At 43.4% G+C, this 25156-nt stretch overlaps 1 protein-coding gene across 1 annotated transcript; it reads left to right on the top strand.

The window, feature by feature from the left end:
* The first annotated feature begins 1579 nt into the window (after positions 1 to 1579).
* LOC140346829 (guanine nucleotide-binding protein G(q) subunit alpha) lies at positions 1580 to 22795 on the top strand. The gene is made up of 7 exons (XM_072433043.1): positions 1580 to 1760; positions 13539 to 13723; positions 17354 to 17508; positions 18787 to 18915; positions 19101 to 19230; positions 19894 to 20047; positions 21133 to 22795. The coding sequence occupies exons 1-7, from the start codon at positions 1625 to 1627 to the stop codon at positions 21321 to 21323; spliced, it is 1080 nt and encodes a 359-aa protein (XP_072289144.1). The 5' UTR covers positions 1580 to 1624; the 3' UTR covers positions 21324 to 22795.
* Positions 22796 to 25156: the final 2361 nt, after the last annotated feature.

The raw sequence follows: 25156 nt of genomic DNA, 5'->3' as shown, positions 1-25156 counted from the left end.
GAGTAGTAGTAGTAGTAGGAGTAGTAGGAGTAGTAGTAGGAGTAGTAGTAGTAGTAGGAGTAGTAGTAGTAGTAGTAGTAGGAGTAGTAGGAGTAGTAGTAGTAGTAGTAGTAGTAGTAGTAGGAGTAGTAGGAGGAGTAGTAGGAGTAGTAGGAGTAGTAGTAGTAGGAGTAGTAGGAGGAGTAGTAGGAGTAGTAGGAGTAGTAGTAGTAGGAGTAGTAGGAGGAGTAGTAGGAGTAGTTGTGAGAGTTCTAGTTGTGGTTGTCATATTGTTTTCAAATGAGTGTGTGTATTAGAATGTGTGTGTTTGGCCCTTCAAGGCCACCGTACAGACGCCCATACTGAGCTGACGCCTCAAACAAAATCATGTTAATGTTCATCAAACATTCAATTATTATGACTATATTTAATAAAGGATATAAGCTGCAGGCTTCTATAACACCTTCACAGAAATGTGCTTTATTTAAATGTGAGTAATGAAACTAAATCAAGTTAAACTGTTCTTGTTCCTTTGCACTTTGTTTAAATCCCTTCACACAGTCCATAGTTTGCATATGTGAGGAGGTAAATAAGTTATAATAATAATAATCATGTTGCAGACTTGACCTCAAAGACCCGCGTGAGTCAAAAGCTTTGATTGTGCTGTGATGGCGCGCGCGTACTACGTGAACAATAGTGACGTCACGCTGAGTGGCGTGGACGTGGGTGACGTGACGCCGCGCGGGCCGCGTCCATTCATGCCGCCGCCGCCCGTGATGAACCCGCGGAGCCGGAGAGAGATGAAAACATGATTCATTCATAATTCCGCTCCACGGGCCGCGCGCGCAGGGGCCGGTGCTCGACGCGACACGCCCACCCTTTGATGCGAGGCCGACGTCACCGCGGCCGCGGCGGAGGATCTGGAATAAAAATACACCGTGAGGACCGGGGGAAGGAGCCGCTCGTCCCGCTCCAGAAACACGCGCCGCGTCTAGACTCACGCAGCGGACACGCAGCGGACACGCGCCCGCGCCGCTTCCCGCGTGGATCCGCCGCGGAGCAGATGAAGTGGACGTGATCCGAGTCCAGCGGCTCCGAGCGAGTCAAGCCGCCATATTCTGCCTCACCACGCCCGCGGAGCCCAGTGGAAAACACACGCGCGGCGCTCCCGCTTCACGCTCCCACGCGCCTCTCGCGCCTTCCCGGGACGATCGGCCGGACGCACGGGACGTTTAAGCGGTGAAATGGCTCCGGTGTCGAGCCGGGGCGCGGATGGAAGCGCGTAACGAGGTCCCGCGCGGCAGAAGGAGCGGTAACAGCGGCGGGGGCGCGACGGCGGCACCGGCGCTGGAGCGGCGCCGTTGATCATTACGCACGCGGGAAAAGACCCGTAAACACCGATTTAAAGCGCTTTCGCCCGGTGGTCCGGGGGTCCGGGGGTGCCGCGGGCTTGACGTGTGGGACACAGAGGAACACGCTCGTCTCCGCGCGCGTTATTCCGCTGCTTTATGCGGACGCCGCGCGCTCGCCGCGTCAGGCCTCGCTCGGTTCTCTCGTGAAGAACCGGATGAATCACGGCGCAGGGGCGTCGGTGCAGCGGCTGTGAGCGCAGAGAGGGGCACGCAGGGCACGCGGGGGACGGAGCATGACCCTGGAGTCCATCATGACGTGTTGCCTCAGCGAAGAGGCCAAAGAAGCGCGAAGGATCAACGACGAGATCGAGAGGCAACTGCGGCGGGACAAGAGGGACTCACGCCGGGAACTCAAACTGTTGCTGCTCGGTAAGGAACGAGCTGCAGGGGGCACGGAGGGCACGGGGGGACAAAGGGGGGGAACAGGGAGGGCACAGGGGGTGCAGGATGCACACAAGAGGGGCATATGGAGCGGACAGAGGGCACACAGGAGGGCACACAGGAGGGCACACAGGAGGGCACACAGGAGGGCACACTGGAGGGCACACTGGAGGGCACACTGGAGGGCACACTGGAGGGCACACTGGAGGGCACACTGGAGGGCACACAGGCGGGCACACAGGAGGGCACACTGGAGGGCACACAGGAGGGCACACTGGGGTAACAGGAGGGACACAAGAGGGGCACACAGGGAGGACACAGGGGGAGTACAAGAGGGCAAATGGGGGAACAGGAGGGCATAAGAGGGACACGGGAGGGCACAGGAGCCAAATTCCTCTCACTAAAAGGCCTTTGTCGGGTTTGAGTTGGGGAGGAGGAGGAGGTGGTGTGGTGGTGGGTGATGATGGTCAGGGGGCTTCCCACGCCATCTGACGGGAAAGTTTTCGGTTCGGTTTTGGCATCCAGGGCGGGCACAGGTGCTTTTGTTTGTCCTGGGCACACTTTGGGGCCCCTGTGCCTCGCCCCACGGAGCCAGGGAACGTCCCGCGCACTCATGAATGATTAAAAGTGAGAGAAAACGTCAAAGATGCAAAGATGTTTCGGAGTTTTCCAGTGATGTCAGGTGTGTTCGGGCGGTGTTGGGGTTGATATAATCGTAATAACTCAAATACAGTCATATATAATCGTGTTTTGATCTTGGGAAAAAACTAAAATGTGGCTTTACAAAATCAAAATTGCAAAAAACTCTGACAGATTTGTTTCTGACCGTTCACGTTTGAAACACTGAAACTACGTCAAAATAGATCAATAATAACAATAAACTGCAGATTTAGCGTGATTTTTTTTTTTTTACGCCAAATATGAAGCTTGTAGTTTGACCCTACGACCTCAGATGCCCTGGTTACGACCTCAGATGCCCTGTTTGACCCTATAACCCCAGATGCCCTGGTTTGACCCTATGACCCCAGATGCCCTGGTTTGACCCTATGACCTCAGATGCCCCGGTTTGAGCCTAAAATTTTTACAATTTCACTTCCTGTTTGTAATTGATGACATCACACTAGAAAATGACTCATCAAATGTCACTTTTTTGGGGGATTTGACAAACAAAAATATGAGAGCGACTTAAAAAAATTTTTTTATTTGTGTAAATTCTGCATAAACTTTGACGGGATGAGTGTCCCTGGTGTGATGTCACTTCCTGTCATTTTATACAGATTTTTCAACGTTTTCTCCACAAATACCTGCTCGATCGGTGTAAAACTATAATTCACATGTACAGCAAGTATAAATACACCAAATAAAGTCAAAATTAAACCATCGTAAAAACCTGTCACGGGCCCTTTAAACATGATCGATGAATAAACGCAGGTCATGACTTGGCGGTGGCGGTTAAAAACAGGATGTCAGTAAAGTGGAGCGCACAGATTGGCAGCTCGGTGACTCCGCCCATGTGCCAGAAAACCACAGTATTTGAATAACTGCTGTCGGTCAGTTCTGGGAATCAAATGTCTGCAGTTCCGGGACGTAAAACCGCCCGTTACTGACCAGTCGGAGCCAAGAAAGTCTCTGTGGATGTGTTGTTTGTTAGTGGTAGTGTCGTTGTGTTTTGTGGAGTCTCGAGTCGTGATGGTGATTTCTGGAATTAAAGGTCCCATAACATGCAAAATCGACTTTTCAGAGCTTTTAACCTTCTTACATTGCTATTTGTGCTTCATATATGTCCAGAGTGTTTTTTGATTGATTCCCGCAGTGTTTAGCTATATTACAGACTATCTCCTTTCCTCCAATCTCCAAACTGACAGGGGGTGTCTACAAGACCGCGTCATAATCACAAGCACGCGTCATCATCCCCGCTCACCCTCCCCCCTCTCCACCCGCCTCCCCCTCCCGCCTGAAAAACCAGGAAATAAGAGCGCAATGGACATAAGACTTTTTTATTTATATATATTAGATATATACCTGTATTTGTTTAAAATATATTTGACAGTAATAATCATTTGCAGTCCTATAATTGGGTGTTAGAAAGTCATGAGCTAAATATGTTGTGATAATTATGTCGTTTTCATTTTTTCTTCTTCCCTCAAATGTTAATTCTTCTGACAAAATATGTCTTAAATGGATAAAACTTGAATCATAAAGACAATTTTATTCATAATTCTTCATCAAATCTAAATTACAACGTCTTCAAAATTGAGAAACGCTGCTTCATTGTGCACCATGAGCTCAAACTGTAGCATCGCGGCTATTAGAAGTGGCTTTTAGCAGCCACTTTAGCCGCGCGCAGTGCACCGCAGAGAGACTTTCCCGGTGCAGCGCTCTGACCAAAGGGCTTTTTGTGGTCTTGTGTTACTGAGACTGGTCATTTCCGGCACTAATTCCAATTCAGTGCTTTTATTTTTCAGCCTTTTAAAAGCCACTGTGGGCGTAGCCGTTAGCTTCCACGCTCTGTTAGCCAGTGTGCTAACTGGGGTTGGAAACAGTTAGAGCACCTTTTCAGTTACTTGATTATTACCCACAAAAAACATAATAAAAAGGTTTGTCACTAAGGTACGATCGCTGAATATTCCCAAACACTTAAAAGTGTAAGAGCAAGTAACGTCCAAACAAATATTAATGTGTCGATGGATTGTGCTTCTTGCTTTATTGATACAGACATTTTAGTTCACAATATTATCATAGTTATAGATCCAAAATGGTAAAGCTAAATGTAAAATGTGTCTGTTTATGTCACATTAACTTGACTTTATCTTTCAGAAAGTTGTATTTCATGAATTGGAATGAAAGTGAATCATCGTGAGTGAACAACTGAAATTGTGACGTTTCATTTTAAAACGATCATAATATTAATTGAATATCCTGACATTCCTGTGAGGGATGTGCCTGATTTATTTATTTTATTTTTAATCATTAAAAATGAATAAAATCCCTCTAAAATAGTGACATTTCATCATTAAAAGCAGAAGATTTTCATTGTGCATGTTTTATCTGTGAAAAGCGGAGTCGGTCGAAGCCTGAATTTGTCAAACAAAGTGCAGGGATTTGGGCGGGGCTAGGGGGTAGGTGAAAACAGGCCTTTTCCGAGCACTGGAGCCTCAGTTACAGGACATTACGCTAACGATCCAAATACAACTGTGAGTAATGAATGATGAGGAAACGCTGTTAAAAGCCCGTTATTTTTATTTTTTTGCTGAGATGTTTTGCAATGTACGTCCCGTTTCAAACCTATCGTAGAATATCACGTGCTACACATCGGTCACGGCGCATATAGTGGTCCGGACCTGTGCGGGAGGGCGTGGCGGCGTCCGGGGCCAAAGTCTGCAGCTTTATTAGGCGCGGCGCACACGGACTGTCATGTGACACTGATTACACACACTATAGCGTTTACCATAGATCTAAAGCTCATAAACCCGACACGTACGCGCGGTGTTCAGCACAGTTTACAACCGAACGATCAAACGCGCTAACCGACACGTACGCGCGGTGTTCAGCACAGTTTACAACCGAACGATCAAACGCGCTAACCGACACGTACGCGCGGTGTTCAGCACAGTTTACAACCGAACGATCAAACGCGCTAACCGACACGTACGCGCGGTGTTCAGCACAGTTTACAGCCGAACGATCAAACGCGCTAACCGACACGTATGCGCGGTGTTCAGCACAGTTTACAGCCGAACGATCAAACGCGCTAACCGACACGTACGCGCGGTGTTCAGCACAGTTTACAGCCGAACGATCAAACGCGCTAACCGACACGTACGCGCGGTGTTCAGCACAGTTTACAACCGAACGATCAAACGCGCTAACCGACACGTACGCGCGGTGTTCAGCACAGTTTACAGCCGAACGATCAAACACGCTAACCGACACGTACGCGCGGTGTTCAGCACAGTTTACAGCTGAATGATCAAACGCGCTAACCGACATGTACGCGCGGTGTTCAGCACAGTTTACAGCCGAACGATCAAACGCGCTAACCGACATGTACGCGCGGTGTTCAGTACAGTTTTTACAGCTGAATGATCAAACACGCTAACCAACACGTATGCGGGGTGTTCAGCACAGTTTACAGCCGAACGATCAAACGCGCTAACCGACATGTACGCGCTGTTTAGCACGGTTTACAGCCAAACGATCAAACGCGCTAACCGACATGTACGCGCGGTGTTCAGTACAGTTTTTACAGCTGAATGATCAAACGCGCTAACCGACACGTACGCGCGGTGTTCAGCACAGTTTACAACCGAACGATCAAACGCGCTAACCGACATGTACGCGCGGTGTTCAGCACAGTTTACAGCCGAACGACCAAACGCGCTAACCCACATGTACGCGCGGTGTTCAGCACAGTTTACAGCCAAACGAATCAAACACGCCATTGTTCAAACGACGATGTTTACGCTTTACAAACGTGTCCGGAAATATACACAATGTCTGTTTCTCTCGTTATGTCAGCCTTTTTTTTAACGCTAATGTGCTAAATCCTGAAGGAGTGACACCGTAAAGCAAGTTGAACAAGAACTAAGGTTAAAGCGCCCCCTACAGGTCGAACGACTCATTGAACTGAAACGCAGTTACGATTAATATATTAACAATTTTGCTAAAAATTATAAAACCGTTATCACAGAATAGCTCATTTTTTTTGGTTTATCATTTCACTTCCTGTTTGTAATTGATGACATCATACCAGAAAATTGGAAATTACCCTGCAAAACGGTGCCAAAACTTGACTAATGTCACCTTTTCTTTAGTTTGACGAATAAAAATATATGAGGGCGACTTTATTTTGTTGAATTAATATTTTGAGCGTTAAAGTTGTTTCTTTTGTGTAAATTCTGCATAAACGTGGACTGGAATGAGTGTCCCTGGTGTGATGTCACTTCCTGTAATTTCTAAAGTCAAAATTAGACCGTCGTAAAACCTGTCATACGCCTTTAAGGTTTTTGTTTGCTTGTGAAATTTGCGCAAATCCAGCGCATTTGTCGCCGTTTGCTTCTGGCTCGCGTTTCAAATCGTTGTTGTTTTGGTCAACGACGGAAGTTCTGGTCCAAAGGTTTCTTAGACTTTTGAATGGAAGATTTCACAAACTTTTCAAAGACTTTTCTGAACACTTTTTGCCAGACAATAACGGCGTCGCTCAAACGTCACACTAAGTACCAGCGCTTTACACGCCCTTTTTAAGCATACCGGTAGTTTATATTTTACAGTTTATTCTTCTTCATTGTTTTATGTTGCACTATATCGCCGAAGCAGAAAATATTTGTCTCTCCTACTATTGCCAGCTCTAAACCATAAAAGGACTAAACTGGGACCGCGGCAGGTTATTTCACTAAAACATATTTCAGATTTTACTCCAGATTTAGCCTGTACTTCCTGGTTCGACAAGTCGGTTACCTGGCAATAGCGACACTGTAAAATAAGGGTCAAAATTACAAAATACCGTATTTTCCGGACTATAAATTGCACCTTTTTTCATAGTTTTGGCCGGAGTGCGACTTATACTAATTTTTACTTATATACTTATACTTCGGAGCGACTTATATGTGATATTATTTGTTATTTTCACACTTGCAACTTCATATTCCAGTGCAACTCATATGTTTTTTTCTTCTATTATGCATAGGCTGGTGCGACTTATACACCGGTGCGACTTATAGTCCAGAAAATACTGTAGTTATGATTTGACAAACAATTATACCTGACAACACCATTATTTATTTTAACGTGTAAACTGTGAGGCGAATGTGTCAGTCGTGTGTAAATTGGGGATTTGGGTTTTAGAACTCGCTCTACTTCCTGCCACTTGCCTGACATAAAACTAAATATTTACCACAGGAACTATCCCGTCAAACAAAGTCACGATTCAAAAACCTGTCGCAAGAACCCTACAGTTTGAAAGACGCCGTTTAAACCGACAGAACAGACTTTGCGTGGACCGATACGAGCGATTACACCGACATGGAACTATACGCTTCTGTGTACTGCGCCCACAGAATCGTCTCCCTCGCCGTTGGTTTTAATGAGATTTTCCCCCCGACATAATCCCGTTAGCTCAGATCACAGTGGAGTTACATTACAGCTTCGAGAAATGGGTTTGATTTAGTTTCAGGCTTTAGTTTGGCGTTTTGGGAAAAAGAAAACACGCGTAAGTTCTTAAAGTTGTGGTTCCTGATTTTCTTTTTTTGTACAGGAAAACCTCTTCAATTTAATTATATCAATTATATTTCTTTTTTCATCCCCCCCCCCCCTATTTTTATTGCACCGTAAAACAAATCTTCAATTTTTTTTTTTTTTTCAAATTGTATTTTTTTTTAAGTTTTTCAAAACCAGAACATGACCAGAGAGGTTCTTGATTTTCAAACTGCGAAAAGAGGAAGTTTGAATTGTGCTTCTTAACTAGTTCCAAGCTCGCACAAACCTTTAGACGCAATGTTAATTCATATTTGCATAACTAGAGCGGACCGCCAGAGCTCGGCCAATCAGAGCGCGAAAAATGCTGTATTATTAGATGCAGACGCTGTGCAGCAGTGATTTTGCCACAAAATGCTGCTTTTGGAAGACACTAAATGGTGCCCCAGCTTTAAATTGGTAGAAAATTATGAATTGACAGCTTTAAAAGTAGAAATGTTACACAAAAAATCAGTTTAACCATGTTGTAAATGTTTTCACTTTTTTTTTACCCGAGAGATTTAATTTAGACAGTTTGAGTAGTCTTTATTCTCCTCAAGTCATGACGCCATTGCCAGTTTGGTGCCCCGGTTTATTTATTTTTCTAAATTCCGCGTGCCGTAGCAGTTAATGGTCGAATTCTGTTCAGAATGCACATTTTTAACACGTCCAGGAGCATTTACATCGGAGAGAAAGATTGAAAACGGCTGAACTAGTACAAACATTTCAGATAGTGTTGGGTGTATATCAAAGAATAGATCAAATCCCCATTGTTGTCATGGAATTTAGCATATTGAGTATATTGTCTGTAGTTAAAAGTATTAAAGACATGATTCAAATTGAACTGAACAGAAACCTTGAGTGTAATCTCCCAAACGAGGCTTTAACGTGATATTTCCACACGTTTGTAGCTCATTTCATGGTTTATTCACGAGACGACCACCGACTCCTGAACCAGAAGTTTTGGAAGAACTTTTATTGAGGTTATTTGGTGCAGCAAAAAGGCGTGATTAAGTCACGTCCCATTATCTGCTATTGAGGTTTCAATCTGGGTTAAAAATATTAATCATCACCCAATTATCGCGTTTGCCTCCATTTTAATGCAATTGTAATGAGTTAATTACTAAAGTAGCACACTATCCTCAAGCGCACGTCGGACCTAGTTCAGGCCAAATGTCCCCTTTTTTGGAGCATTTGTTAATTGTACTGTTAAAGTTTTCACTGAAGTATAAGACACAGAATCGTGAAGTTTAACATACAAAGAACACGCTCCACATGTGTCTTTGTGTTCAGCCACGTCTAGAGTCACTTCCTCATTAGACTCATATTTTTCTGTGAATTTGAGTCCGATTGTAATAAAACACATAGCGTTTAGAAGGTTAAAACATAGAAAAACACAACATGTCTCACTGTCGTCGGCTTCTACAGTGTCTCAAAGGCTTGCGCTTCCTGCTAGAGCGCCCCCCGGTGGCCGTTAGCCAGTAAAATCGATAATCTAACCGCACCGTTGTAATGACCGCAGGGTTCGAAGCGTGGGGGAAAAAAGAAGCGGCTTAATGTGCGAAAGGTACGGTACATTCAGCTTGGACAGAAAAGGATAAATACAATGACAGGAAAACTTTAAACATGTATAATACCAGACAGGTTACATACAAAAGAGGACAATTTTTCTTATAATTATGTCAAAATCTGGCTTTGTCTCGTTCTCATGGATCTTGTCTGATCCCGCCCCTCACGTTTAAATACACTTTACTTTTGGCACAAATAAAATAAAATCCACTGTCCACATTGCGCACATTCCATTCATTCACACGTTTATTTCTGTCAAGTCGAGTTCAATAAGGGCTCGAGTTGCGACGCCGTTCTTCAGTCCACACGTCCGAGCTTCAGGCGGTGGCGACGGCGTCAGGGCTCTCGCTCCGTGATCTTCTGTGAGGTGTTGCTGACTCTCGGGAGGGATTTCTGATGAGGGAAACCGAGGCGCCCAGAGGAAGCCCACCCAGCGACCCGCTCTGCCACTACAGCTCCGCCCCCTTGTCTCCTAAAGTCAAGTTTATGTCTTGAAGTTTCGTTCAGACGTAAATAAATGATCCACGGGCGTCCTCGTTTATAGCTTTACTGCAGACAAAAGCATAATGTGTCTTCTCTAAACGAGGTATGTTGCATTTATTCATTTACAGATGCTTTTATTGACCAGTAGTGTAGGTGGTCCTCAGACGATGTGGGGGATATTGTGTCTTGATTAAGGCTCGACACCTTCAAATGCAGTGGTGAACGTTGATTCCTGTTCGTGAATTCACCCTGCCCTAAAAATAAAATCAATCAACAGAAGTATGGCTACTTTATGACTGCGGCTTGCCTATTTTTGGAAAAAGTTCTAAACTACAGGGTAAGAGCAGGTTATTAGCAGATATTTTTATTCCTGCAGATGAAATTGTATGAACTAAATCATAGTAGCCATTACATGCTTTCAGAACATGTTCACGGAGGATAAAAATTATGCTAATTGCAGCCGTTGGAAGCATAATTTGATTAGCGCTGGACTGAACCGAGGCCTGTAAACTGTCTTTTCCCGTCGGCGGCTTTTATGGACAAGCGGAAGTTTCACAAAAGTCCACCGCACGTTTTTCTTTGAGCCTCTGACACGAGGTCGTAACGATGCGTCCTCGTTTACGCCGCATCAGTGAGACGTTCGAGTGCGTTTGCTGTTCGAAAAGCCTGGCAGTCGAGCGGCATTCTTCCTCCTCGCTGCTGTTGAATCCGATCCTGGCGATATCGGGGGATTTCTATTTTGTCGTCTTCCGTCAGTAGAAATCCCCCATTAAATCTGTATAAATCCCGTAGTTTTTCCGGTGCTGTCCAAGTCCTGAGTGCAGTGCGTCAGATGTCTTTTTAAACGGACAAATATTAGGCTGAATTGACTTTTTTTAGCTTTTAATCATGTTTGTGTTGTTGTCCACTCATCGAAAACAAACCCAAAGCTGTATTTTGTCTCATTAATACTGTTTCTGAGCTTTCATTTATTTTTATTTATATTTTATTTATTTTTTTATTCCCGCTGCTTGCTATTTCTATTGCACATTGAGACGTTTTGAAATACATTTTAAACCAAATTAAGGTTAAATGTAGAGTAAAGTGTATTTTATTCTTAATTTTCAATTTTAAAAACAGAAAGATACAGAAAATACTGAAAAGAACATGACCAGAAAGTGAGGACAAAAACACAAAAATAAAAATAAAAATCAACCAAACATCCAAAGAAACAGAATCATGGCATATTTAAGCATAAATAGATGTTATTGCTTTACCTAGAATGTCCCACAGTATGGCATTAAACCTAGGAGACGAGCAGGTTACACTGGCTTGTCTTAGATCTGATCTGTGGAGCGGCGAGCGCGTGCAAGATGAGTGTGATGCCACGCCGCAAAGCAATAACATCTCCATGGAGACGGGCACTAGTCGACTATTAAAATAATCGTTATTTCGATCGTCATAATCATCACCTGGACCATACAGACAACTTATCATTTGTAGCAAAAACGGAAGCAATATTGAATCAAAATATCAAAAATAATAATAATTGTGGTTCAGGCAACTACTATAATAATTGTAGCACTTTATAAAGAGGTGAAACATTCATTTATAAACTTTGCTACGATCTACTTCAGTTTGTCTTAAAATATTGATATCAGAGAGAATCTGTGATCGGCCACGACGGCGAATCACCAAACGTCCGATCTTGGACATGACGACCTTATGGGACTTTTTGGCGCGTTTCCACTTTGGTGAAAGGTCGTAGGTCGTGTTGGGAGTGGCACGGGACACAAGTGAAACTACAGACGACGTCAAGCAAAAGACCAGATTCAGACATAATTAAATGCATTTCATATGTGTCTATTTATTGCACTTTAGTATATTATATTTATGATTGTTTTTTTACCGTAAAGACATTGTTTCCACGGCAAATTCTACTTCCTGCACACTCTGATGTAACATATGTGGATTATTGTAAACGCTCGTTCTTGTCCCTCGCTTCCAGCCTGCACCACTGATTTTAAAACTTACTACAATCATACTTTGATCTGGATGCTCGGGATCATATTGAGGAGTGAACACACATTTGTTTTAGTGCCGGTAATTGAATGAGGCGACCCAACGTAAGGAGCTCCTTCTGATTTCTGAATCCTGGAGCGATGGCTTTGAACGTGTCCTTCACACAGTCGTTTTCACTCTGTTCAAACCCACTCAGTCGGATTATTCGTCATGTTCACGTTTCCTGTTTATGAGTCTATATTTAGATGGCAGTGCCAAGCTTCAACTCTGGTCTCGCTGCGGTGAGTTTGACCGGAGCTGTGTGGGCGGCGGGCACAGACCTCGGCCCCTGGACCATGACCTCAGTGTTGGCTCAGTCGGTTGAGCGGTCAGAACCACAGATCCACAGGTTCACTGACTGCTTCCTTGATCCTCGATGTAAAGCGCTTTGAGTGACTTGAAGTTAGAAAAGCTCTATATAAAAGTGACCATTGACCTAAAGAATATCATTACGGCCTTTATTTTATTGGTTAAATACTTAAAGGCACTATATGTCATTTTTGCCAATTGCTTTTTGGGGTGTTTTTTTTAATTTTTTATACAGAATGGCATCAAACGTATGTATATGCATGGAGAATGTCCTGAAAGTATGGTTTTAATTTATATTTCAATTAAATTTTGCAGGAGACTTTCCACCTCCAGAAAGTTACATACAAGAATATAGAGCTCAAAGGAGAAATATTGAGAGTAACGTTGTGCCGTGGGTTCCTGTGCAGGCCTTACTGGCAGATGGCAAACGGTGGCGTCATCTGGAGGAAGTTCAAAATCTCGGGGTAAAATCTGTGTTTACGACATGGAAAGAACTAATCGAAACATAATCAAAACATACAAACTAAACAATGATGTTAAACTTTTAAACTGGTTGGTTGTTTTCTATCAAAAGGCACCGACCAAAGGTTTGAGGTCTGGACAACAAAAGGTTTTTTTTTTACCAGGTTTTAAAGGAAAATCACACAAAAAGCATTAAAATGTGGAAAGAAACATGACTTTTATAGGTTTTTACAAATGAGTTATTATAACCAAGAAATCAAACAAAGTAAAGACCATTATAACTCTTTGACTGAAGTTATATTAAAGCTTATAAATCAGATCTTTCAAGGGGAATAAAAATTAATTACTTTACTAAATATATCAAAAAATAACTGAGAAAAGAGAGGGTTATTTTGTTTTTGACTGACGAGTGGGAAAATGCATGTACATCCCAACGAGGATGGACCACAAAATCACATGTTGTAAAAATGTATCATGAGTGTCAAAGTGGCCTTTATTCACAAGGAGATTCCAACTGTTGGAGAAAGTGTGGCAGCAGAAGGCAAACCACTATCAAGAAATAGCATAGACAATATAATGGTGAAGCTCCATCCAAAGACTGGATTCCTTTTGCCACGGTAAATCAGATCGTCGTGTATTTGATGTACTTTGTTGTACTTTGTTGTTGTTCAGGTACTGGAGAGAGCGGGAAGAGCACCTTCATCAAACAGATGCGCATCATCCACGGGGCGGGGTACTCGGACGAGGACAAACGAGGCTTCACTAAACTGGTCTATCAGAACATCTTCACCTCCATGCAGTCCATGATCCGGGCCACGGAGACGCTCAAGATCCCCTACAAGTACGAGCACAACAAGGTAACTCTAGCATCAAGATCCCCTACAAGTACGAGCACAACAGGGTAACGCTAGCATCAAGATCCCCTACAAGTACGAGCACAACAGGGTAACTCTAGCATCACGATCCCCTACAAGTACGAGCACAACAAGGTAACTCCAGCATCAAGATCCCCTACAAGTACGAGCACAACAAGGTAACTCTAGCATCAAGATCCCCTACAAGTACGAGCACAACAAGGTAACTCTAGCATCAAGATCCCCTACAAGTACGAGCACAACAGGGTAACGCTAGCATCAAGATCCCCTACAAGTACGAGCACAACAGGGTAACTCTAGCATCACGATCCCCTACAAGTACGAGCACAACAAGGTAACTCCAGCATCAAGATCCCCTACAAGTACGAGCACAACAAGGTAACTCTAGCATCAAGATCCCCTACAAGTACGAGCACAACGAGGTAACTCTAGCATCAAGATCCCCTACAAGTACGAGCACAACAGGGTAACGCTAGCATCAAGATCCCCTACAAGTACGAGCACAACAGGGTAACTCTAGCATCACGATCCCCTACAAGTACGAGCACAACAAGGTAACTCTAGCATCAAGATCCCCTACAAGTACGAGCACAACAAGGTAACTCTAGCATCAAGATCCCCTACAAGTACGAGCACAACAAGGTAACTCTAGCATCAAGATCCCCTACAAGTACGAGCACAACAGGGTAACGCTAGCATCACGATCCCCTACAAGTACGAGCACAACAGGGTAACTCTAGCATCAAGATCCCCTACAAGTACGAGCACAACAGGGTAACGCTAGCATCACGATCCCCTACAAGTACGAGCACAACAGGGTAACTCTAGCATCAAGATCCCCTACAAGTACGAGCACAACAAGGTAACTCTAGCATCAAGATCCCCTACAAGTACGAGCACAACAAGGTAACTCTAGCATCAAGATCCCCTACAAGTACGAGCACAACAAGGTAACTCTAGCATCAAGATCCCCTACAAGTACGAGCACAACAGGGTAACGCTAGCATCAAGATCCCCTACAAGTACGAGCACAACAGGGTAACTCTAGCATCAAGATCCCCTACAAGTACGAGCACAACAGGGTAACTCTAGCATCAAGATCCCCTACAAGTACGAGCACAACAGGGTAACTCTAGCATCAAGATCCCCTACAAGTACGAGCACAACAAGGTAACTAGCATCAAGATCCCCTACAAGTACGAGCACAACAAGGTAACTCTAGCATCAAGATCCCCTACAAGTACGAGCACAACAAGGTAACTCTAGCATCAAGATCCCCTACAAGTACGAGCACAACAGGGTAACGCTAGCATCAAGATCCCCTAAAAGTACGAGCACAACAGGGGAACGCTAGCATCAAGATCCCCTACAAGTACGAGCACAACAGGGGAACGCTAGCATCAAGATCCCCTACAAGTACGAGCACAACAGGGTAACGCTAGCATCAAGCATTATTTATGGGTTCAAGAAAAAGAAAAATAGGAAAACAATTTAAAAAGGGGAAAAAAGAAAATTGATTCAAGAAAAAAATAAACTACATTTAAAAAAAATAAAACGGAAAAAAATAAACTGGATTAAAAAAGATAATACATTTAAAAAATTCTTTAAAAAAAGTGTTAAAAGGGGGGGAAAAACAATAAATATAATAAATAAAAAAATGAAAAATTGTTTTAAGAAAAAAAATTTAATAAAATGTATAAGGGGCGGGAAAGAAAATAGATTAAAGAAAAAAGACATTTTCAAAAAGGGAAGAGAAAAAATAAACTACAAACAAAATGGGTTCAAGAAAAAAAAAAAAAATTGGTTCAAGAATTTATTTCTTTTTTTAATTAATAAAGGGGGGAAATGGGTTCAAGAAAAAAAATAAACTACATTTTTACAAAAGAAAATGGGTTCAAGAAATATGGCCAAATCACCGTTTCAACGCTCACAATTAATCAACCGCTTTTATTTAAATCCTTTGCAAACAATAAAAAATGTCTGAGTTTTATTTATCCCTTCTATAAAAGCTTGTAACCGCTGCATGCGACGCTGCTCTTCTAATCCTCACTATCGTGTCTGACAGATGAAGTGCTTTGCCCTTTTGACTCGTGTCATCAGAAGGAAGAGAAGTGAAACCTGTTGAACGCCCTCCAGCCTTTGTGTTCGGGTCACAACGGACAGACGTTTGTGAGTTTAATGTCTGCTCCGACTCGCTCCGCTCTTCTGGACCAAATTAAATCAGATCGCAATCTCTCTCAAATCGACGCCATGGCAAAAGCTGCAGTTCTTTCGTGATTGCAATATCCTCGAAGCGCCACACATCCTGTCTCGGTGGGGTCTGCGTCTGTAATGAAGCCGTTGGCCCTGGAGTTTAGACCTCTGCCGAGTTTAACAGTTCAGATTTCAAGTCTTCTCTCAAACGTTAGCGCTCCGGGATGTGCTCCTTGCAACTTATCGCTCCATAACTGAAGAAACACTACTTTTAGGGGTCTGTGTAGCTTTTTTTCTCTGCGCTACAGTTTAGTTTTTGTAGCATGATCAGATTTGAGCAGTAGAGAGTCAGATAAGTCACTGCTCCATGTGAAGCATGAACGCAGCGGTACGAGTCGGCTCTGTGAGTCGGCTCCGCGCAGGAAAGCGGCCGGTGTGTGACGTCGTGGACCTGCAGTGACGGTGAAAGTGGTGCACGGAGACGCCTCATTCACCGCAGCCAATTCTGCTCTGGCCCAGTCCAGACACCTGCCCTGTCTGCCCTGTCTGCCCTGTCTGCCCTGTCTACCCTGTCTACCCTGTCTACCCTGTCTGACCTGTCTGCACTGTTTCCCCTGTTTCCCCTGTTTCCCCTGTTTCCCCTGTCTGCCCTGTCTACCCTGTCTGGACAAAGCACAAACCAAAGAAAGATGGTCACAATCTGTGAATGAAACTGAAAATAGGGTAATTTAGTCTATTTAAACTCTAATTATTACTGTTATTTCAGGGTAATTATGCGGTCATATAGTTTATCTCCAAAAGGGGGCGCCAGAAAACATTTGAGAAGCTCTGCAGTAAGATGCTCACTGGCGCCATCTAGTAGGATCTGCGATAAATTGAATTTAGATTAGAGACGACTGACTCTCAATACTATTATTTAACTATTGAAGTCAAACAATTATTGCTTTAGCACATTTGTTTAAAAAATAAAATGAATAAAAGTAAATGACCAAATATAATTAAAATATGGGGACAGAACTTCAAAGAGAATATTTGATGAGTGATCAGTAATTGGCTTTATTCTGTTTAATATATTGATTTAATAATGCCGCTTGTTATAAATGTCTTTAATAGTCCAGACGAAAATTAATCATCATTAATTAATCATCAAAATGCATTATTATTTTTTATAATCAACTAGTAACGATTTGTCAATTAATCTCAGCCCTAAAAATCAACTTGTGTCTTTTTAAAGCTGGAAAACTCAACTTTTTCCCCTTTTGTAATTGTTCAATTCTGTTTCGACCCCAGAAAGTTTTAACGTCCTTTTATCTTTTTATTTAAAGTGGACATTAGACACTGGTACAAACCTGTCGCACGTCACTTTAACAATCTGTAAAAGAGTGTTGTTGTTGTTGTTGTTGTTGTTGTTGTTGTCAGGCCAACGCGAACATCGTGCGGGACGTGGACGTGGAGAAAGTCGCCGTGTTGGAGAATCCGTACGTGGACGCCATCAAGAGTTTGTGGAACGACCCGGGGATCCAGGAGAGCTACGACCGGAGGAGGGAGTACCAGCTCTCCGACTCCACCAAATAGTGAGTATACATCCATATACTTCTGATTATACTTCTGATTATACTTCTGATTATACTTCTGATTATACTTCTGATTATGATTATACTTCTGATTATACTTCTGATTATACTTCTGATTATACTTCTGATTATGATTATACTTCTGATTATACTTCTGATTATACTTCTGATTATACTTCTGATTATACTTATGATTATACTTATGATTATATTTATGATTATATTTATGATAATATTTATGATTATATTTATGATCATATTTATGATTATACTTATAATTATACTTATGATTATATTTGTTATTCTGATCTATAAAAAAAACCTGCTCGTTTTCCACTGAATCTCGAACGCTTTTAGTGAACCAAAGCTACGGCAGCGGTCGCCATGGCACCGGCCTGAAGCTCTAATTCTAGACCCTAATACTACCTTAAACACCACACACACAACACACACTCACAACAACACACACACACAACACACACAACACACACACTTAACAACAACACACTTAACAACAACACACTTAACAACACGCACAACAACACACTTAACAACACGCACAACAACACACTTAACAACACGCACAACAACACGCACAACAACACGCACAACAACACGCACAACAACACGCACAACAACACGCACAACAACACGCACAACAACACGCACAACAACACACTTAACAACACGCACAACAATTTGAACATGTTTAGCTTGTATCAGGGACGCAGATATCTTACGTACTGTCCTTTTAAATAAACACGTGTTGGGGCGGGGCACTGGGCGGGGCACTGGGCGGGGCACTTGAGGTCTCGTCCGAACATGTGAATAATACATAGAATAATCACAAATATACATCACGGTCACGATGTGTTTCCGGTGTATCGCGCAGCCCGAGCTGAAGTAGAAGACAGTGTTTGGAGCTGGGATTGCACCTGCGACTCTGACCGCTGAGCCACGATATTGTCCCGCTCGTGGACATGAGTACTGTCCCGCTCGTGGACATGAATATTGTCCCGCTCGTGGACATGAATACTGTCCCGCTCGTGGACATGAATACTGTCCCGCTCATGGACATGAGTATTGTCCCGCTCGTGGACATGAATACTGTCCCGCTCGTGGACATGAGTATTGTCCCGCTCGTGGACATGAATACTGTCCCGCTCGTGGACATGAGTACTGTCCCGCTCGTGGACATGAGTACTGTCCCGCTCGTGGACATGAGTACTGTCCCGCTCGTGGACATGTTTTCCTCACGTTTGTGTCGTCGTTCCGCAGTTATCTGAACGCTCTGGACCGGATCGCGGAGCCGGCGTATCTGCCCACGCAGCAGGACGTCCTGAGGGTCCGAGTCCCCACCACGGGCATCATCGAGTACCCCTTTGACCTGCAGAGCGTCATATTCAGGTCCTGGACACCAACCATCATCTATTGACCTCCTCCAAAGGACACTCTGCCCCCGACACTCTGCCCCCGACACTCTGCCCCCCGACACTCTGCCCCCCGACACTCTGCCCCCGACACTCTGCCCCGCCCTGACTCTGCCCCGCCCTGACTCCGCCCTGACTCCGCCCCTGGTTTTTGCCCTACAGGATGGTGGACGTGGGGGGTCAGAGGTCAGAGAGGAGGAAGTGGATCCACTGCTTTGAGAACGTCACCTCCATCATGTTCCTCGTGGCTCTGAGCGAGTACGACCAGGTGCTGGTGGAGTCCGACAACGAGGTAAATGACACGCCCACATGACACGCCCACATGACGCTCTTACAGCACACTCCCAGAGGACACTCCCACTGGACACTCCCACAGCACACTCCCAGAGGACACTCCCAGAGGACACTCCCACTGGACACTCCCACTGGACACTCCCGCCGGACACTCCCGCCGGACACTCCCGCCGGACACTCCCGCCGGACACTCCCAATGGACACTCCCACAAGACACTCCCACAGGACACGCCCACAGGACACGCCCACAGGACACTCTTTGCTGACCTCTTGTGGCAGACCGACGTTAAAGGTCCCATATCGTGCCGAATCGACTGTTCAGAGCTGTTAACCTTCTAACAGTGCTATTGGTCCTTGTATAGTGTTTTTTGGATTGATTCCTGCAGTTTTTATCAATAGAACAGTCTCTCTCCTTCTCCTCGGACGAGCAGACAAACGGGGGCTGCTCACCAGGATGAGTCAGCCTGGTGAGTGCCGCAGCCCCTCCTCCAGGAAGCGCTCTGCACCCGTAACACGACATGTTTCAGTTCAAACATGTTCTGAAGCCCATGAATATGCATCAGAAGAATCATATTTAGTTCAGCTCTTAGTCCGTCCTGTCGCTACTTCAGGAAATGGAATGACCCGTTTCCTGTTTCCTGTTTCCTGTGTGTGTGTGCAGAACCGCATGGAGGAGAGTAAAGCTCTTTTCAGGACGATCATCACGTACCCGTGGTTCCAGAACTCCTCCGTCATCCTGTTCCTGAACAAGAAGGACCTGCTGGAGGAGAAGATCATGTACTCTCATCTGGTGGACTACTTCCCCGAGTACGACGGTACGCAATGGGCGACATTTGCGCTCCACGAACCATTTGAGAAGCGTTCGATGGTTCATTCCTGTCTTGAATTATTTGTAAATGTCAAAATGGTCAAATCGAGGCGCTTCGTCCAGCTTTTTGCACTTATTTGAACACAAACAAACGTCTAAAGCTACTGCAGATTTAGCGACTCGTTAGCGCTTCATTAGTCTCCAGGAAAAGCCTTATTTAGTCGAATCTCTGAAAATGAGGCGCTTTTTGTTCCTTTGCGCAGAGACGGTCACTGCGACAGCTTAAAGCGCCCCCTACAGGTTTGAAGACGCAATCAACTAAAATGCAGTTAAGATACATGTATTTTAAATGTTAAAATTAAAATGATACAAATGTTATCCTTGAATAACACGTTTTTTAGGTTTATAGTTCAACTTCCTGTTTGTAATTGATGACCTCACACTAGGAAATTACCCAGCAAACACTGGGAAAAACTCATCTAATGTCAATATTTTTTTTTTTTTGACAAATAACAATCTCTGAGAGCGACTTTATTTTGTTGAATTAATGTTTAGAGTCAAAAAAAGTTGTTTCTTTGTGTAAATTCTGCATAAACTTGACTGGAATGAGTGTTCCTGCTGTGATGTCACTTCCTGTCATTTTATACAGGTTTTTCAACGTTTTCTCCACAAACACCTGCTCGATCGGTATTATTATTTATTATCATCAGCAGGTATTTGTGGGGAAAAGTTTTTAGGTTTTTTTTAATTGTTGAAAATGACAGGAAGTGACATCACACCAGGGACACTCATTCCATCCAAATTTTATGCAGAATTTACACAAAGAAACACGTTTTTTGACATTCTAAACATAATTCAACAAAAATGTGCTCTCCTATCGTTTTCTTTGTCAAATAAAAAATATGGCGACATTAAATGATATAATTCTAGTGTGACGTCATCAATTCCAAACAGGAAGTGAAAATATGAACTTTAAAAATGAGCTATTCTGGGATCATTCTTAACCAAACGTTTGGAATGTATAAAATGTAACTGCACGCTGGTTCAATGAGAATCGCCGAAGCCGTTAAAAGCCGCTGTCGTCCCTCACAGGTCCACAGCGAGACGCTCAGGCGGGCCGAGAGTTCATCCTGAAGATGTTTGTGGACCTCAACCCGGACAATGACAAAATCATCTACTCCCACTTCACCTGCGCCACCGACACCGAGAACATCCGCTTCGTGTTCGCCGCCGTCAAAGACACCATCCTGCAGCTCAACCTCAAGGAGTACAACCTGGTCTAAGGCTCCGTTTCCTGGTTCCGCTTTTCCCCCGTCGCGCCCCCCGAGCGAACGCTTCGCCAGTAAACGCGTTCATTTGCCATTCGTCGATCTCTCCCGGGAGCTGTGGGCGGAGCCAGTGAAAGCTTTGACCCGCTCTTTGACTCTTCTCTTTTTGCGGTTGTTTCGTTTTGGGTTCGTTTCTTCGAGGACACACGAGCGGTGGCGGAAACTCGCTCCTCGCCTTTTGTTGTCCCCCCTGTGTCATTTCATCGCAAACATTAAACGGACTTGATTATTGGAAAGTTGATCGATTACCAGGCACAAACTGTGATTTTTAAATTATTTCCTAACGATTTCTTGTCGATTTTCTTTCTGATTTTTGGTACATCTGTCGCGCGGAGCCTCGAAGCGCACGGCCGAGGCGAGAAAACGGTAAAGCTAGCCTGCACAGACCGGCTAGCGCCAACTTTTCGACCGAACGGCAGTGTTTATTTGTTTGTCCGTGCCAGATATTGCTTTTCACTCTGGCAATATGTCCGTAACTTTTACTGCCGACGCCAAAATGTCAAGCTCCACTTTTGCGCTGTTTACGACTTTAAAAGTATTTGAGAGAAAAACGCAGGGCTAGCCGGTCGCACAGGCGGTCGCACAGGCGGTCGCAAAGGCGGACCGTCGAAGCGCCCTGCAGTTGTCCTTTTTAAGTATTTGAGTAAAAGTGTTCCATTCCAATCGCTCGCAGACGTCGCACGTGGACCCTCGCGTCCTTTTCACGACGGCGCTAAACGAAAGGCGTGTCACGTGTGCGTTTTCCGGTCGTTCTTCGTCTGAAACCGTTCCACAGTTTGACTTTGAACTCGTCCCGTTTGAGAGTGACAAAAAGAACGCTCAAATCCCTCGACGAATGCGTTCTCGGTCAACTAAAACGATGTGTCCGAGCCAAGACAGAGATGTCGCGATTATTGTGAGAAGAAATCGATAATTGTGATTTTTCAGGTCACGATAGAATGGTAAGAATTAGAATGACAGATTTAGAACCAAAATTGAGTCTTTTAGTTCAATCTATTGTCCAAATCTGTCTGTTTTTTGTCTTATTTAACTTTATTTTGTCGGATCATTGTTCGATCTCACTCAAAACGAGAAACTTTCAAATCCAAATGAAATCTTTTGTCTCCATCGGTTCAGTTTCTTCCTTCCTTGTTTGTTTGTTTGTTCTTTCCTCTGACCCGGCACACGGCCTGGCGCGTCACCCGCTCGTCTCCATGGCGATACGTTTAACGCCACACTGTGAAACATTCTAAGCGACGGACTCTTTAGCAGAAAGCGCGTCTTTGACTAAAACTCAATCCATTTCTGTTTGTACCAAAGTATAAGACAAATATTTGAACATTTTTCACTTTTTTTGAGCATAAGAAGCCTGTAATTTACATTTAAGAGGCATAGTGCAATTTTGAACGCTATAATCATTGTACAAACATTTATTTATTTATATATATATATATATATATATATATATATATATATATATATATATATATATATATATATATATATATATATATATATATATATATATATATATATATATATATATATATATATATATATATATATATATATATATAAATAGCAGCATCTTGTTGTGTTTGCTTTGTAATCATTACTTTTGGGGCAGATTGAATGTGCAGTATTGAATATGTATCTATGTCATTGTATTGTGTCTAATTCATTTTTGAGAAATGTTATTTCCTGTTTTATTTTCCTTTTTTACTGTTTTTTTCCCTTTTTTTTCACCCACAGATGTTGATTTGACAGCAAAGAGAAACAGTTGTAATCTTGCCAGTGCCGTGTCGAGTTTTATACAAATGTGATAAAGTGAATCCATCGTAAAGTCGTCACTTCTTTAAAACAACCGTTTTTTTTGCAGCTGCCGCACGACTTTAAATCACACTGTGCCACAGGAAAACACAAGTGCAGTTTAACCACTCCATTTTTAAATTCTGTATTTCCTATTAAGTCATCTAAACTAATGAATAGTTCTGGTCCAGGTCCAGGTCTGGGGTTTGAGTGCTTTTAGTGCCAGTTTTGGTCCCGATTCGGTCCTGGATTTGCCCTGATCTATTCCATCTTAAATTCAGGGATTCAGAGTGATTTAGTCCAGGTTTAGTTCTGAGTTTAATCCCAGTTTAGTCTCAGTTTGGAGTCCTGGTTTTAAAGTCATTAAACAAGTTGATTTTTCCACGTGGACTCGAGCCCGTACGGCGCCTCAGAAGGGACAAATCGCAGAGAAAGTCGACCGCGAACGTCCGAACGAAATGAAAAGCAAAACGTGTTCATTGTCTCGTTCTGCAGAGCTCTCCGTGGTCCTGCTTTTCCTCTTTCTTCTCTGGTTCATTCTGGTCAATTTGATTTCACTTAAAGAAATACTGACTTTGAATAAATGCATTTTGAGCTACTTAAACTGTTGTAATTGAATGTAAATATTATAAAATGCAGTGTTTAACGCAGATTTAAGCATTACAACATACATTAATACAGTTTGTTTTTATTTCCTTTTTATATTGATGCTATTGTGAGGACAACCTAAAACCTTAAATATTTAGTATTAAATTGCACATTTTCATCACAGAGTTGTTCCTTTTATGTTTTTATTTTGCTCCTATGATGGTATTGTTGGTTCAGTCTCTTGTTCAGTAAAAACTATTCAAACGTTTATTTAGTCGTTTATTAAGTCGTCGTTTCATTGTGTCATTTTAAGTCCAAGTCGTGTATTTAATATTTGCCTTAGTGAATCATCTTTGCCTCTGAATCCCATTAAAGGCACAGTTTGTGAGCTCTCTGACGCCCTCTGCTGTTTGACGCAGGTACTGACCCAGGCTCTGCTCACGTTTGCACACATCACACTTTGGACTGGACCTGGACCTGGACTAAACCTGGACTGAACCTGGACTGAACCTGGACTGAACCTGGACCTGGACCTGGACCTGGACCTGGACCTGGACCTGGACTGAACCTGAACCCGAACCCGGACTAAACCTGGACCTGAACCTGGACCCGGACTAAACCTGGACCTGAACCTGGACCCGGACTAAACCTGGACCCGGACTAAACCTGGACCTGGACCTGAACCCGGACCTAAACCTGGACTAAGCCTGGACCTAAACTTGGGGGATAATCCGGACTGAGAACCGACAACGACGTAAACTTTTGACTCATATTTTACTTTATTCCGTTGATTTTTTTTCGCAGGAACGTTCCGGACTGAACCCGCGTGATCGCCTTTGTTACTACTTTTGAATACACTTTTAAACCTGGCATTTGACTCCGAACAATCTGGACCAGTCGACGTGAAGTAAAACATTAGCTTTTGAATCTGACAAAACAAACTGAATTTAACCGTTTTATTTCGGGTCAGTTTTAGTGCAGTGCCAAGTCTATTTGAAGAGCACATTTCGTACACGTCGTCGTTCGAATTGCTTCACAGAATAAAGGTAAAATATGCATTAAAATCACTACACAAGCGCATAAAAACATGACAAACTGTTACAAAAGGTCAGAGCTGTTTAGAGCCTGGACGTTGTTTTGCATCTGCAGATTTGAACGGCGAGAATCCGAACGGCATCGCTGTCGTGTCGTGTAAGAAACTAAATCTAACGGAGTCAAAACTGCAAATCCACGTCTGAATTTAAAGTGCATATGACACACGATTATATTTAAGATTTTACACAAATTGTTATTTTGCCTAGATTTTTTGCCCCCAGTTTAAATATTTACCGACATTTCGGATTGTACTTCCTGGTTGGACGTGAGCAGCAGAAGTGACCTATGTAGAGGTCATTCCAACTGTTACCTACCAA

The sequence above is a fragment of the Eucyclogobius newberryi genome, unplaced genomic scaffold (genome assembly GCF_026437365.1).
Source record: "Eucyclogobius newberryi isolate DKJ021-1_F unplaced genomic scaffold, fEucNew1.0.hap1 SCAF_6, whole genome shotgun sequence".
NCBI classification, from domain to species: Eukaryota; Metazoa; Chordata; class Actinopteri; order Gobiiformes; family Gobiidae; genus Eucyclogobius; species Eucyclogobius newberryi.
This window is presented reverse-complemented; position numbering and strand designations above follow the sequence as displayed.